This window comes from Phocoena sinus, chromosome 1 (assembly GCF_008692025.1).
Source record: "Phocoena sinus isolate mPhoSin1 chromosome 1, mPhoSin1.pri, whole genome shotgun sequence".
NCBI classification, from domain to species: domain Eukaryota; kingdom Metazoa; phylum Chordata; class Mammalia; order Artiodactyla; family Phocoenidae; genus Phocoena; species Phocoena sinus.
Genome location: NC_045763.1, coordinates 136948869 through 136964327, shown reverse-complemented (window position 1 = coordinate 136964327; position 15459 = coordinate 136948869). Strand labels below are relative to the sequence as shown.

The following is a 15459-nucleotide window of genomic DNA, read 5'->3' as shown; positions in this document are numbered from 1 at the left end:
CCTTAAAAAAAAAAAGAAGTATCCTTATGTATATTTTTAATTAATGAATGTCTCTGGCATCTATCTAGATGATCAATCACATGGTTTTTCTCCTTCTGTCTAGTGATATGGTAAAATATTCCTAAATTATCTTAGTCATGGTAACTCCAAAGCCCATGTTCTTTCTCTCAACATGAAACACTGCCATTCATTAAGATGGTGCTTTTAAAATTCTTACTGGCAGAGGATTTGATTAAACTGAGCAGAGAGATGGATCTGGCTTTCTAGGCAAAGACATTCCACTTTCTGCAACAGAAGGTTAAATGAAGGATAAATTTTAAACATTGATTTCAAATATTAATTTTTTTTTAGTTGAGGAAGGAAACATAGTTAGTCATATACTCATAACTGAGAAGGAAGAGGAAGATTATACAACGGATCCTAGACTTTCAGTTCATCCTTCTTTAGCGATTCAGTGTTTTCTACACCAGCTATGAAACGTGTAAGCTTCAATATTCCACTTTGGTGGATGTTCATTTCTTTCGAAAAGACTTCCTGGTAAAGTTAAAACAGCTGCAAGCAGTACAATTCTACTTTTAAAAGAAATATGCTCTAGGGTATTATTCAGAGGCAACCAAAAAGTATTTACAGAGAGCCCTGAGAATCCCACATGAGGAAACAAAGAAATGCAACACATCAATGTGATATTTAAGCAGTAGGTAGATGCTTTATTTTCCCTCCTATTAAGTAGCAGCACTATTTTTTTAATGTGAAGAAAATACTCCTTTTAATATAAGAAAAATTTCACTCTAAACATTTCAATTAAAACCACATCTTATACCTCATTCAAAATACTACCAGGGAAACTAAGTATTAGCTTACTAGTCTTTGTTTCCATATTTTACTCGCTACATTCTAGGAAGCATGCTGGAATGTTTATTAACAATATATATTAAGGAAATAGCCAGCCAGCTTTAACAAATACCTAATTACCTCTGGTATTTCTCAGGAAGTGAATTTCATGACCCTAACAAAGAATAAAACTCTAAACAAATTATTCATGTCAATCCATTCTTCCATCACTTGCAACAACATCAATATGTTAGTGTTTGTCTCCCTTCGATTCAAGAAAGACTTTCAATTTTCTTCCAGAGAGAAATTATTTATATAGTTGAGGTGACTCCACATTGCTCTTACTAATAAAAGCGTGTGACTGTTAATGTGAGATAGCTAGTTCCTGGCAATGTCTTTGGTTTTCCACGAATGTGGCCATTAGGACAAAGGGATCACAAAATGGGCCTAACCATATAAAAGTACAGTCTAATTATTCTCTCTCAATGTACCTTTGTGCTTCCCCAAACACAAATTTATCTGGCACTTGTAGGGATAGCACACTACCCTATCTGATCTTCCTCTGTTTACTACGAGTTTAACATTTCACCTTTGGGAAGAGCTCAGGTCATTCTATAACATTAGAAGGCAGTATGGTAGAGAAAAATAATCACAAGACCTGGGTGTGAATTCTAGCATGGTCACCTACTTGCTACTTGACTTTGGAGCTATATTGTTTGTACTCAGATTCACAACCTACGTTCTTCCACTTCATAGCTGTACGACCGGCAAGTAACTTAACCTCTCTGTTTTGAATTTCCTCACCTAAAAAATGACGATCAAGTAATTACCTCCAACAAAGACTCTCCTTTTTATTTTGGACCATACAGAATTTATTCTGGCAAAGAGAAGCAGCCACATCCTCATTCTAGAGGTACTCATAGTTGCAGTCCTAGAGATAACATTGGTGTCCAGCATTGGTAGTGTTGGGAATACAAGCTGTGATGTCTTCACTGCCTGTTGGGATTTCTGTAAGCTACTCAACATCCTTTAAATAAATCTTTCTTAAGATAACCAGAGGGTTTCTGGTGGTTGTGATATGAATCTTGGGCGTAGGGGGTTACTGGAAGGCAAAAACCCTGTAGTTTTAGAAACCATCTTGGAGACTGAGGACTTGGATTTCTCTCTCCTTTCCGGAAGTGTCATTTAATACATGTGTATTTCCACAGCAAGTGAAAAATGGAGAATAATAATGGCAAGACACAAAGTGTGGTAGCCATTCTCTAAAATGGCATCCAATGTTCCTTGCCCCTTGGTATTCACATCTCTCCGTAATTCCCTCCCACATTATTCCAGGGTCAGTCTGTAGCACCCAGCAGAAGTGATGGATGGATAAAGACTCTCCTTGATCTAAGTATAGTCAGGCTCCTCTAAGTTCCCTAGACTGAAACTTGGTGTCCATCCTTGTCAAGCATGCATCACCCAGGTGTAGCAAGAATCTTCCTAAGTCAGTTTAGAGAGAACCCTTTACCCTTGATATCTGATCACCTCAATCTCTCATCAAATTCTTCATCCTCCACCTTTGGCACCTGATCACCCTGATCTGATTTCAGCAAAAATCCTGTCAAGTCAGTTTAGCCAAAATCCTCCCTTACCCTTGATGTTTCCTTTTAGCAATTTTCCACTCATTGACCACCACCCTGCTCCTTGGCTATAAATCCCCACTGGTCCATTCTATACTCAGAATTGAGCCCAGTTCTGTACTGAGATCACTTTTCCTCTATTGCAACAGTTCCTGAATAAAATTTGCTTTTGCCAATTTAACTACCATTGAGCTCTGATTCTAATACCTCATACTGTTGCTGCAAAGATTAAATGAGTTAATACATGTTAAATGCTTAAAAGAATGTTAGCTCATAGAAGTATTCAATAATTATTAGCTTTAAATAATATCATTATCCTTTGTGGCCTTTCCCGTTGCGGAGCACAGGCTCCGGACGCACAGGCTCAGCGGCCATGGCTCACGGGCCTAGCCACTCCGTGGCATGTGGGATCTTCCTGGACCAGGGCACGAACCCGTGTCCTCTACATCGGCAGGCGGACTCTCAACCACTGTGCCACCAGGGAAGCCCAAGATCATTATTCTTCATCTACTATTTGCAGGTGCTTTGGGTGACTTCTGACCAGCCACTGTATAATATTCCATGTACCATAAACTCACTGTAACTAAATTATTCTCCTACTGCTGGACATTCATAAGATTACTTTCAATTTTTACTATATAGGGCTGTGAACATATATTCATTTATACTCACTTCTCTAATCACTTCCTTAGGAAAAAGTTATGGAAAGGGAGTTACTAAGTCAAAAGGTATGAATGATTTTAATACTCTTGATAGAATTACCAAATTGTTTACCAATTTATACTCAATCAACAGAATGAGTGTTCATCTCTCCACATCCTTGCCAGCAATTTGTATCATCACTTCCTTGATTAAATATGATTTTAATTTGCATTTCTTTTGCTACTAGTAAAGTAGAACATTTTTCATGTTTATTAGCCATGTTTATTCTACAATATTATGTTTATATCCTTTTCCAATTAAAAAAAATCAGTTAAAATTAATTTGTTTTGTGGTGATTAGATTACAGTTTAAAAATATCCACTCCTTTCTTCCGTGACTCTTACTCCATTGATGTTGGGTTTAATAATTTGCTTTGTCTGTTCAGGATGGGCAGACTTCCTTTAGGCTTGGCTATATGACTTCTTTTGGCCAGTGGGAGGTTAGCAGATGTGAGACAAGCAGACTTAAAAAGTGTTTGTGCAATAGTAATTGTTTCTGCTAGTACCACATAAAGAGTTTTTCCTTGGATAACTGGTGCCCCTTCGGCTGGGACCCGAAAATGAACAAACATGTAACAAACTCAAACCCAACTTTCAGGAAAGAGCCAAAAACCCAATGGGAACAGTGGCCTAAAGCCGTGCTATTCAGCTAGAATAGCTACACCCTAGCCTAGTTCCACCAATTCCCAGCTGACCCACAAACATAAAGGAGAATAAATATATACACATATATAAAGGAGAATAAATTACTGCTGTTTTAAGCTGCTGAGTTTTGGGGTGGTTTATTATGTAGCAATATCTGATTAGTACACTTATTGTATTATATTATGAAACTCTGAAAGAAAGAGATTCATGTATAATCTACTACTTATATTCCCTAGAGTAACATATACCTAGCAGGAACTTAGGCCTCACAATTCATTTGCCTGCTCAGTTTTTCTCTTTTTCTCTTTTCTTTTTGCTGAAAATACCTAGACACTATACCTTTTCTTGATGTTTATACTTTTCACCAATAAGAGCCTCATGTAAAATTATATATAAAATAATATATAAATTAAAATTAAAAATTTTATTTGCAAGTACTTGTCTTTAAATTCTTTTTCAATTAGACAAATTGCTCCGTAAGTTGAATTCATAAATAATTTTGACCTTGTTCTTTTAAACATCACAGATCCTCCAGCAGTATCTAAACAATAATAGAGATTGTTTTTAAACTTTAAATTTTTGTGCATGAGTGTTTCAAAAGCAACACATTTACATAGAAATGCTAACAAATTACATCTATCAGTTATAAGAGCAATTAAGAAAACAAAGGTGATTAGAGAAAAGTCAACAAAAACAGCTTCAGGGTATAAGGACAAGTGTTTTCTTAAAAAGCTTCTTTTATATGACAAAGATGATACAAAAATATAATTTATTCAAAGCTATAATTAATGTTTTAAAAGAAACTTAAGGTGAAATATAAATGGGATTGTTAGTGTAATATTTATAAAATCATTTAAAATCAGCACAATGTGGGCCTCCCTGGTGGCGCAGTGGTTTAGAGTCCGCCTGCCGATGCAGGGAACGCGGGTTCGTGCCCCGGTCCGGGAAGATCCCACATGCCGCGGAGCGGCTGGGCCCATGAGCCATGGCCGCTGAGCCTACGTGTCCGGAGCCTGTGCTCCACAACGGGAGAGGCCACAACAGTGAGAGGCCCGCGTACAGCAAAAAAAAAAAAAAAAAAAAAAATCAGCACAATGCCAAGTAGATATAAGTTACTCAAGAAATACTATTAAAGTCCATTTAATAATCAGAAAGAAACAATACCTCACATTTGATTTTATAGCATCAGCAGGATTTAAGCCAATACTGACAAATGGTGAATTCTAAAATAATCTATCTCGGGCTTCCCTGGTGGCGCAGTGGCTGAGAGTCCACCTGCCGATGCAGGGGACGCGGGTTCGTATCCCGGTCCGGGAAGATCCCACATGCCGCAGAGCGGCTGGGCCCGTGAGCCATGGCCGCTGAGCCTGCACGTCCGCGGCAGTGAGAGGCCCGCGTACCGCAAAACAAACAAACAAACAAAACAAAGAAAACAAATAATCTCTCTGTTTTCTGCATTATTAGTTAAGCTAGAGAAATTACAGCGAAATGTATCAAATTTCAAAAGGGTTAAAGATTTGAGCTACTTTCAATACTAAGTCCAAAATGAAAGCATTTATTCAAATGAATTGTTTTAAAAAAATTTGTGTATGTCTTTAAAAAGTTAATGGAACAAGTTTCCCTAGAGATTAAAAAAAAAAAAAAAGCATTTCTACTATAGTATAACAAGACTAAAATTTGGAAATTCTGGCATAGTAGCTCATTATTCAGGGTAGAAACAGCATAACAAACTGGCCATACCCCCAGAGAGGAAGCACTTCAGGACTATGTGTGCTCACCCAAAACAATGAAATGACTATTTGCACTGAAGGCACTGAACTACTGAGGAATCCTCATTAGGGGACACAGCACCCCTTACAGAATGTTAAACAAGGAGGGATCTAGAAGATATACGAGATCTGGGCACTGGAAAACAACCAAGCAAAGAAATACAAATGAACTCGGCTTTTAAGTGAGTAGAGAGTATCTCTTTTTTTCCAAGTATTTTAAAATGTCTAATAGTAAATGCTAACAAATGCTAACAAAGGAGTCTAAAGTAAACCATGAAGTATTTTTTAAGAGAAGTTTTTTTTTTCTTCTATGTATTCAGAGAACAGCAAAGAGCAAAATCCACTAAGAATTTATAAATATTTTAGAATGTTAGAAACTGTAAATGAAAACCAGAAAATCTAATGAAGTACTCTCTCCCCATCAATGGATTAGAAATAATAACACAATGGCTTTTTTATTACTGTACCTCCCACAGGCTTTTCCTTGCCAAGGCCAAGAAACCTCAAGGACATACAAAAACCATTTAAAGTACTTTCCTGTCTCCTCCACTCGCAATTCCAACAAAAAACTTGTAGGAATTGGCTTCTAATTTAGGCTTGTAACGAAATGCGAATTCTTAAAATAAGATTGGCTGAGAGCTAAATCCTTTGTTTCTAAAATCAAAGACAGAAAATAAAATATACTGAAATGTTTAAAGTGTTTCCTTCTTACTACAAGGGCTAGCTGCAGTATTATCATACTTATTCTCCCAATAATGGGCCTAACCCCCCTCCCTCACCTTTTAAAAAGTGATTCTAAGTATAGAGTTAACCCTTGCGACTCCATTTTTACAAATCATGTCGCAAAAGACATAACCTTTGAAACAATCTTGAAAATGCCTCCAATAATGCTGTTACTATGGTAACTCTTGTAGGCTAGTTCTCTGAAAAGACTCAGATTCCTGCGTCTGAACAAAGTTACCTCACCATTTTCTACACTTCTCCCCCCTGAGAAAATTTATCCTTTGCAATAATAGCACATACACATTCAATTAAAAAAGATCAACCTCATTAACCATGCAGAATCTATTCTTTTTAACTCAATGATCATTTCTAGTCTATGTTTTCTGATACCTTTTCTCTTGGAATATTGTCCAAGAAAACAATAGAAACCAAATTCTGCTTTGGATCACCATTCAATGTCAAATTTTCTGTCATGGGTTCCTTTGTCTTTTTGGTAAAAAAATTTAGTGATATAAATATTTAATATGTAGCAACTATAAAAAGTGTTTTTTTTTAAATTTTAGGGATATTAAACTATACAACCAATGGTCCCTCTAAAAAATGCTTGTGTTTTTAAAAGTTTGACTGTGGGCACATGAATCAAGTTCAGTCAGTAAACAGCTGTGTTACTTGAATAAAAAACCAAACACATTCCTAATTGATACTTACCCAGTACAACACCCTTAACCACACACACACACTCAAGGTGATCATAAGTGTTTCTTGTGAAAAGACTTTCCAGAAAGGAAGACACACATATACTAGCTCTAGACAGTAAAGAGAATTATATTTCATTTAAAGATAAATTCTACTTGTACAGCAAGTCAGAATTTCTTGATTTCATGTGCGCTACCTTATTTGATCCTTACAACAAATCTGTGACATAAACAGAACAGATACTATGATCTCTGCTTTAAAGGTAGGGTTTTATCTGGGGTTGGGGTGGGGGAACGCCCTAGGGATAAAGATGAACAAAACTGGGAAACAGTAACACTTGTAACACTTCTATCACTCATAAATTACACGGACTTGTGTTTTGACACATAATGGGATAAGTGGAATCCTCCCTAACTTAATATAGACAATAAGATACAGCTTGACCATAAACTCTGGGAAGTCTTCTCTACGCTTCCCTTCCTGAGGCCTAGAGGCTGGGTTAGGAACTTAAGCTGTATGTAGGCTGTTCTGGTAACCCGGCTATCTCTTTACCCTCTATTTTAACGTCTCTCTTTTTTAAATTTTGCTAAAAAGCACAGCATAAAATTTACCACCTTAACCGTTTCTCAGTGTACAGTTCAGAAGTTTTAATTATATTCACATTGTTGTGCAACCAATGAATGCCTTTTTACCTATTTCCCCTACTAGATCATAAATTCTTAAGGGCAAGAATTGTGTCTTGTTTGTTGCTCTTTTTTTACTGCCTGGCACAGCCTGATACATAGAATATTTTCAATAATTCTTAATCTATGCACCTACTTACCCACTCACCTCCCTACATAATTCAGAATTAAAACTAAAAAATGAGGTGTTTACACAGGGGTATACATAAGTATATTAATTTCAGTCAAAACTCTGTTATTGTCGTGTATCGATTTATTGCACTTTGCAGACACAGTGTTTTTTACAAATTGTGTTGAGCAAGTCTACAGGCACTATTTTTCCTTTTGCTTACTTCGTATTTCTGTCAAATTTTGTTAATTCTTGCAATATTTCACAAACTTTCATTATTATAATAATTGTTATGATGATCAGTGATCTTTGATGTTTCTAATGCAAAAGCATGAGAAGGCTCGCTGAAGTCTCAGATGATGGTTAGCATTTTTAATGGTAAAGTATTTTATTTTATTATTATTTTTTTAAATTTTTATTGGAGTATGGTTGCTTTACAATGTTGTGTTGGCCTCCACTGCACAACAAAATGAATCAGCCATACACATACAGATATCCCCTAACAGTAAAGTATTTTAAATTAAGGTATGTAAAGTCAGAACTTTTTCCGATTTGGCTGACTGGTTTTCTAATTAGGGTATATAGCAGATATTCTCTATAAATTGGATGAGTGTAATCTGCAGTTCCAAAATTTGTTTTCAAAAATACATTTAAAAAATGTGTTAAAGCATTTCATCAAAAACACTGCATTGAAAAATGTATTAAAATTAACAATATTTTAATTTTCCTAATTGTTTCTTGAGTATGTTGAACTAAACAAGGAGCCTTTAAAACTAAATATATGATTGGTCCTACTCAAGCTTTTTGGTATACTCTCCAGAAAAAGAGAAAGTGAATGACTCTAGTGACTAGTTAACACATCGTTTTTCATTCAGTTTATGTTCAATTCTTTACTCAGTTTATTTTCAACTCTTTGCTTTCAACAAAGAAAACTTGATAGATCACTAAAAATAATTATTAATAATAGTTTACTATGCAATTTTGGGGGGCATATAATTCAGAATTTGTCCAAAAAACTGAGGGACAATGCAACAACAAAATTTCCATTCTTACATATATAGCAATGCTAACAAAGTTCCTCAGGATTTACTTATATAAAAACTGAAAAATGGAAGAGTAATAAGTAATATAAATTTACCTCATTAAGAAATATTGGGACTTCCCTGGTGGCAGAGTGGTTAAGAATCTGCCTGCCAATGCAGGGGACACAGGTTTGAGCCCTGGTCCAGGAAGATCCCACATGCTGCGGAGCAACTAAGCCCGAGTGCCACAACTACTGAGCCTGTGCTCTAGAGTCCACGAGCTGCAACTACTGAGCCCGTGCACCTAGAGCCTGTGCTCTGCAATAAGAGAAGCCACTGCAATGAGAAGCCCGTGCACCGCAACGAAGAGTAGCCCCCACTTGCCACAACTAGAGAAAGCCTGTGTGTAGCAATGAAGACCCAACACAGCCAAGAATAAATAAATATTTTTTAAAAAAGAAATATTTATGTGTAATAATTATTAAAATTTGTAATGTTATGTTGACAACTATAGATAAAATCAGAGTAATGATAATTACAACACAGAAAGAAAAATTATTCTAACAAGTATTTTTCTTAATAATAGGAATTTATCTTCCTAGCAACTACTTTTCCTAATAGGAAATTAATAATTTAATTTCAATTTACATGCTATGTATCAGACAAAAGTCATTAAAACAAAAGTATATTATACTAAAATGAAGTTCAATGGGACAGAGATGTAAAATTTCTGACTATTGTAGAATTGCTTCATTAAAAAAAATTAAATCATGGTATAATGCCTCTATATTTAGATTACCTGGGTACACTTAGTAGAAACACTTAGCAGCTTTTTAAAAAAATGTGAATATTTAAAATTTACTGGAAAAGATTTTTTTGTAATTATTTAAATTTAAGACAAAAAATTTCAGACATAAACTTAAAAATGTCTGAGAAGTAATATAATTTAAAATAATAAAATAAAGATAATAAAGTAATATATCAATAGTTTAAAAGGTTATTTGAATGGGTACATGAACAACAAAAAAATATCTAAGGACAATACTATCCAAACCACTGCTTCTAGCTTTAGGTGCTCAGATTTGGAGTGTTTGCAGATTCGAGGAATTCAGATTTTCAGCTTCTTACTGAATGGTATCAGTATAGTTAAAGACATGTTATATCCTAAAATATTCAACCAAAAAAAAAGAAAAGAAAAACCAGTACTCAATTTTACCCAGGATGGGAGAAAAGTAAAGGGTTATTAAGCCATAGGGTAGCATGTATCAAATTAACTGCCTGATTTAGAAATTCTCTATTAACAACCTTCTGAATCATGATGCATGCCTGGACTGAAAAATAGCATTCTTCACCAAGAGTTAAAATTTGGGGAGCTTTCATGGGTAGGAAGAATTAATATTGTTAAAATGACCATACTACCCAAGGCAATCTACAGATTTGATGCAATCCCTACCAAAATACCAATGGCATTTTCTGCAAAGCTAGAAAAACAAAAAACCCAAATTTGTATGGAAACACAAAAGACCCCCCCAAATAGCCAAAACAATCTTGAGAAAGAGCAAAGCTGGAGGTAACACGCTCCCTGATTTCAAACTATACTATAAAGCTACAATAATCAAAACAATATGGTACTGGCACAAAAACAGACACATGATTAGTAGAACAGAGAGCCCAGAAATAAACCCATGTATTGGGTTGGCCAAAAAGTTCGTTCGGGTTTTCCATAACAGCTTATGAAAAACCCGAACAAACTTTTTGGCCAACCCAATACTTATGATCAATTAAACTATGACAAAGGAGGCAAGAATATACAATGCGGAAAAGAAAGCCTCTTCAATAAATGGTGCTGGGAAAACTGGACAGCTATAGGCAAAAGAATCAAACTGTACTACCTTTTCACATCATATACAAAAATACACCCCAAATGAATTAAAGACTTAAATGTAAAACCTGAAACATTAAAACTCCTAAAAGAAAACATAGGCAGTATGCTCTTGACATCAGTCTTAGCAATATTTTTTTGGATATGTCTCCTTAGAAAGGGAGACAAATGCAAAAATAAACAAAAATAATTTAAAAATGGGCAGAGGACCTGAACAGAAATTTTTCCAAAGAAGACATTCAGATGGACAACAGGCACATGAAAAGATGCTCAACATCATTAATCATCATGGAAATGCAAATCAAAACCACAATGATATATCACCTCACACCTGTCAGAATGACTATTATCAAAAAGACAACGAAAAACAAGTGTTGGAGAGGGTGTGGAGAAAAGGGATCCCTTGTGCGCTGCAGGTGGGAATTTAAATTGGTGCAGCCACTATGGAAAACAGTATGGAGATTCCTCAAAAAATTAAAAATAGGACTACCACACAATCCAGGAATTCCACTTCTGGGAATTTTTCTGAAGAAAATAAAAGCACTAATTTGAAAAGACATATGCACCACTGTGTTTACTGCAGTATTATTTATAACAGCCAAGGTATGAAAGCAATCTAAGTGTCCATTGATAGATGAATGGATAAAGATGTGGGGGGTATACACACACACACACATACACAGTCACACACACACACACACACACACACACACACACACACACACACACACAATGGAATATTACTCAGCCATAAAAAAGAATGAAATCTTGCCATTTGCCACAACATGAATGGACCTAGAGGGTATTATGCTAAGTGAAATAAGTCAGACAGAGAAAAACAAATAGTATATGATTTCACTTATAAGTGGAATCTAAAAAACAAACCAAAAAAAGAACAAACATAACAAAACAAAAGCAGACATACATACAGAGAACAAACTGGTGGTTGCCAGAAGGGAGGCGGGTTAGGGGATGAGTGAAATAGGTGAGGGAGATTAAGAGGTATAAAATTCTAGTTATAAAATAAATAAGTCATGGGGATCTAATGTACAGCATAGTAATTATAGTCAATAATATTGTGATAACTTCTTATGGTGACAGACAGTAACTAGACTTATCATGGTCACTTTGTATTATATAGAAATACTGAGTCACTATGTTGTACACCTGAAACTAATATAATATTGTTAAGTCAATTATACTTCAAGGAAAAAAAAAAAACTATTAGAAGGCACTGGAAAGCCACCAAAAGCAGGCAAAAAGCCTGAGCTTACTTTGAAAAGATGTTGGCATAAAGAGTAAGAATTGTAGTTTGTGGCTTTTTGCCTGAGGGTGCTCCCAATACCCTCTTTCTACTCTAGTCACAGAAAAATCAGTCTTACTGCCTCCAGGACAGAGTCAGGGTTGATGGAACAGCTAGAAATTTAAAGGGGTAATCCTTGAAGGGAGAGACCTGCAGAAAGGGTAAAATGCAAAATCTGAGTACAAAATCTACCAGTATCCCAGGCCGACCAATGGGTAAGCATGTACAATGGAGAGTCTGAGGAGCTAGCCAAACAGTAGGTGCACATGAGAGAGGAGTTAAAAAAAAAAAATTAAGGGAGCTTCAGGATGTATTTCTTTCACTGAGGTACTTAGTTAAATTATATCATTTAACAAGAGTGCCTCCACAGTGGTAAAGTTATTGGCTGCATTATCAATATTACTGCAAAGTGTTCTGCTGGACCAAATCATGAGCTTTACAAAAAACAACCACCCTAATCTTTCAAGACCATCAGACACACAGCAGCAGTTCTGGAGCACTAGCTAAGGCTCCTAAATACAGCATCTCAATTAAACAAAAAAAAAATCACAGAAAAAGAACTTTTTATCAAAGTATCTAAAAATAATTGTAATAATTTCAATTGGTAACATTTCTTTACCACTCACAGATGAGAGTGCAGCCTCTAAGGTGTAGGCTGATACTGATTTAAATAGACAAAGAAGGAAGGCATTTTAGTAAAAGCAAGTGAGATCTTTGATTGACAGTTCTTAGGAGACGGTTAAAAATTCAAATGGAGTGCCTGTATGTGGCTCAGAACCTAAAAGCCTTTTTCTCCTCCCAACAGATGAACAGTCTCAAATAATAACTGGTTGCCATGGAGATAAGAAACTAGAGAGATCAGAGAACTCAATTTGCAGTTAAATAGGCTGGAAACAATCCTTACTACTTGGTGAAGAAAAGCGATTAAAAATATACATGATTGCCAGAGGGAATCTTCTTCACCTAGCATTTCCTAACCTCATTAATGAACAAGAAGTCTAATAAACCAAATGAAAACCCAAGGTGTCTTGGATTGAACCCATTAAACAAATTCAGAACTTCAAACGTTATCAAAATCCTTTTTCTTTCAGATGACTTTGATTCTTTATAACGGTACCTGTTAGTAAATACTGGAATGAGACTAAAATTGTGTTCAAGAACAAAATAGTATACCTGACGGGACTGGAGCATCAATGTAAAAAAAAGGAGCATGACAAATGGAAAGATAACCAGAGTAAGAAATAGATTCAAGTGGTGAAAATCTAGATTTTGAAAAATCTTTTCACAATCAATGAATACCTTTGTGAGTGCTGTAAAGGGCTGCAAACGTCACCGTGAAGAAAGTCGTGGAGTATTTCCCAGCATTAACTAAATGAGGAAAGGCCCTTTTTGTGTCTCGGTATCGGCGCAGGCACTGGATAAAGCGAAGCCAAGCAGGAATGCACTGAACAATAGCCCGCACACCATATGAGTAATTGTGGCAAATTTCTGGTTCTGTGAAGATTTCAAAGAAGAAAAGACTACAATTAAAAAAAAATAACTTGTTCACATCATTTAGAGTCATATATTGTAACCACTAGGAAGTCCATAAAAGCAAGGAACCTGGGTTTCAGAATCACTTTTTTCTTTGCAATTATTATATTCTTAAACTTTTTAGTGGTTGATAAGCTGAGAAGAGAAGGTAAAATACACAGTGGGAACTTAGAAAAATCTGCCGGCTCAGATTTCTGACTATCTATTCTGGAATCACCTTCTTTGGAGTGTGATAAAACTATAAGACAATTAGAAGATGAGTACACTAATCAAGGAGAAAAAAATTAGCTCTGAAACATCTGGAAAACCTATATATATCACTGGTGACTCCAGTCAATTTCATGAACTCCAAACCACTACAATATACCCACTATAGGTTGTTCACACTCTTGTTCTTTAAATAAAATGAACAAAGAAAACAAACAGCAGAGTTTATACTTTTAAAATGAGAAGAATAGAGTTCGTAAATCAATTTTCTTCAAATTCTGGAAATGTATCAGAGTGGTTCAACATACAATAGAATTGTGATCTGCTGGCATCAATGAAAATGTGTTGGCACTGGCTTCATTAACTTTTGTTAGTCAGATGTTACATAATCTGTCTAAAGTTGGTCTTTGTCATTAAGGCAAAATTCCTTAGTAACTTGAACACCTGGCATAAACAAAGAGTGATAAAAAGAGCCAAAAGAAAAATAAGGTCCCCAAGAAGAATTAAAAAACATCTATGATTTTCTCAAAGCACTTGATCTAATTTCTAAATTATCAGTATTTTTGATCATAGTAAAGCAATACTGTGATAGCAATTGTTGACACTAAAGCATCTGTGATTTAATTACCAATGTATTAGAAGTTTTTTAGTTTTAGAATTCTTTAAGTATAAGTTGTAAATCTCCTGGCAAATGAATAGCTAAAATTATAATATATAATTTAAGAGCCAAATTATATCAGATAAAGAGATTGCTAAAGGAGTGCCAAGTACATTTAATTAAATTTGTAATATTATTGGATGATCTTAAATTTCTCAGTTATCATTCCCAGTATTTCTTGGTTTACACTGGCAGTTCAGTAGTGTGGATGCACATTCATACCCTACCTTCTGAATCATTTGGCAACAGGCCCCCACTTTCATCCCATTTGAGCTCAAAACTGTAGAAGCAGATCATATATTCCAGGTCCATCAGTATCACTGACAGGCTGTTCAGCTGATCGGCCAGCCAGAAATCAGCAAAGCCTACCTTATGGAAGGGGGCTGTAAATACTCGAAACTGGGAGAAAGAAAAAAAATCAGAAAACACAGAAACAAGAAAGTTCATATTAAATTTCTCTAATTCATGTCTGACCCTGCAGCATGATTACTTTAGTTGATAAAATGGAAACCAATGAACCAATCACAAACACAGGGACCTGGCAACAGTGGCTAGGTTGAGAATTAGTAATGAAGGGAATGAGTTGAATGGACAACTAAGAAAGGAATTAAAAGGGTGGGGCAGGGGGAAGGCAGGAATAGCTACAGTCAGAAAACAGAAAGCAGAGAGGTGGGAAGAGCTGAAGTGGAAAGCAGAGAGAATAGCACAAATGCACCGAGAGGACATTTAGCGTTAGTCTAAATTAAATTTTGCTGGAGACCCATGTGCTATGATAATTTCTGGAATATTCTTCCACTTTAGCTAACTGAATACAAAGCTTTTCTTTGCCTACATAGGATAGGAAGGGGAGGATAGCGCCTCGTCTGAAGTATGTATTATTCTCTAACCAAAGTCACTTTCATTTCACTAATGCCATGGTGATAATTGTATTTGTCTTCAAATTATGCCACAAAAATCAGCCCACATCCCACTGTTACAAAAATAATGATAAATAAATTCAGGTTACATGTCTTGAGCACTAATCCACTCTGTGTATTTTTCTCATAATGCATTTCTTATAATCCATTAACTATAA

At 35.5% G+C, this 15459-nt stretch overlaps 1 protein-coding gene across 2 annotated transcripts in view; it reads right to left on the bottom strand.

Moving 5' to 3' along the window:
- Positions 1-15459, bottom strand: part of XPR1 (xenotropic and polytropic retrovirus receptor 1) — a 195906-nt gene that overhangs the window by 31780 nt on the left and 148667 nt on the right. For both annotated transcript variants that reach the window (XM_032637054.1, XM_032637044.1), the window contains exons 10-11: positions 14612-14783; positions 13286-13480 (exon numbers count right to left, since the gene is read on the bottom strand). In XM_032637054.1, the coding sequence (XP_032492945.1) occupies positions 13286-13480; positions 14612-14783 (367 nt within the window). The remainder of the gene's footprint in view (positions 1-13285; positions 13481-14611; positions 14784-15459) is intronic.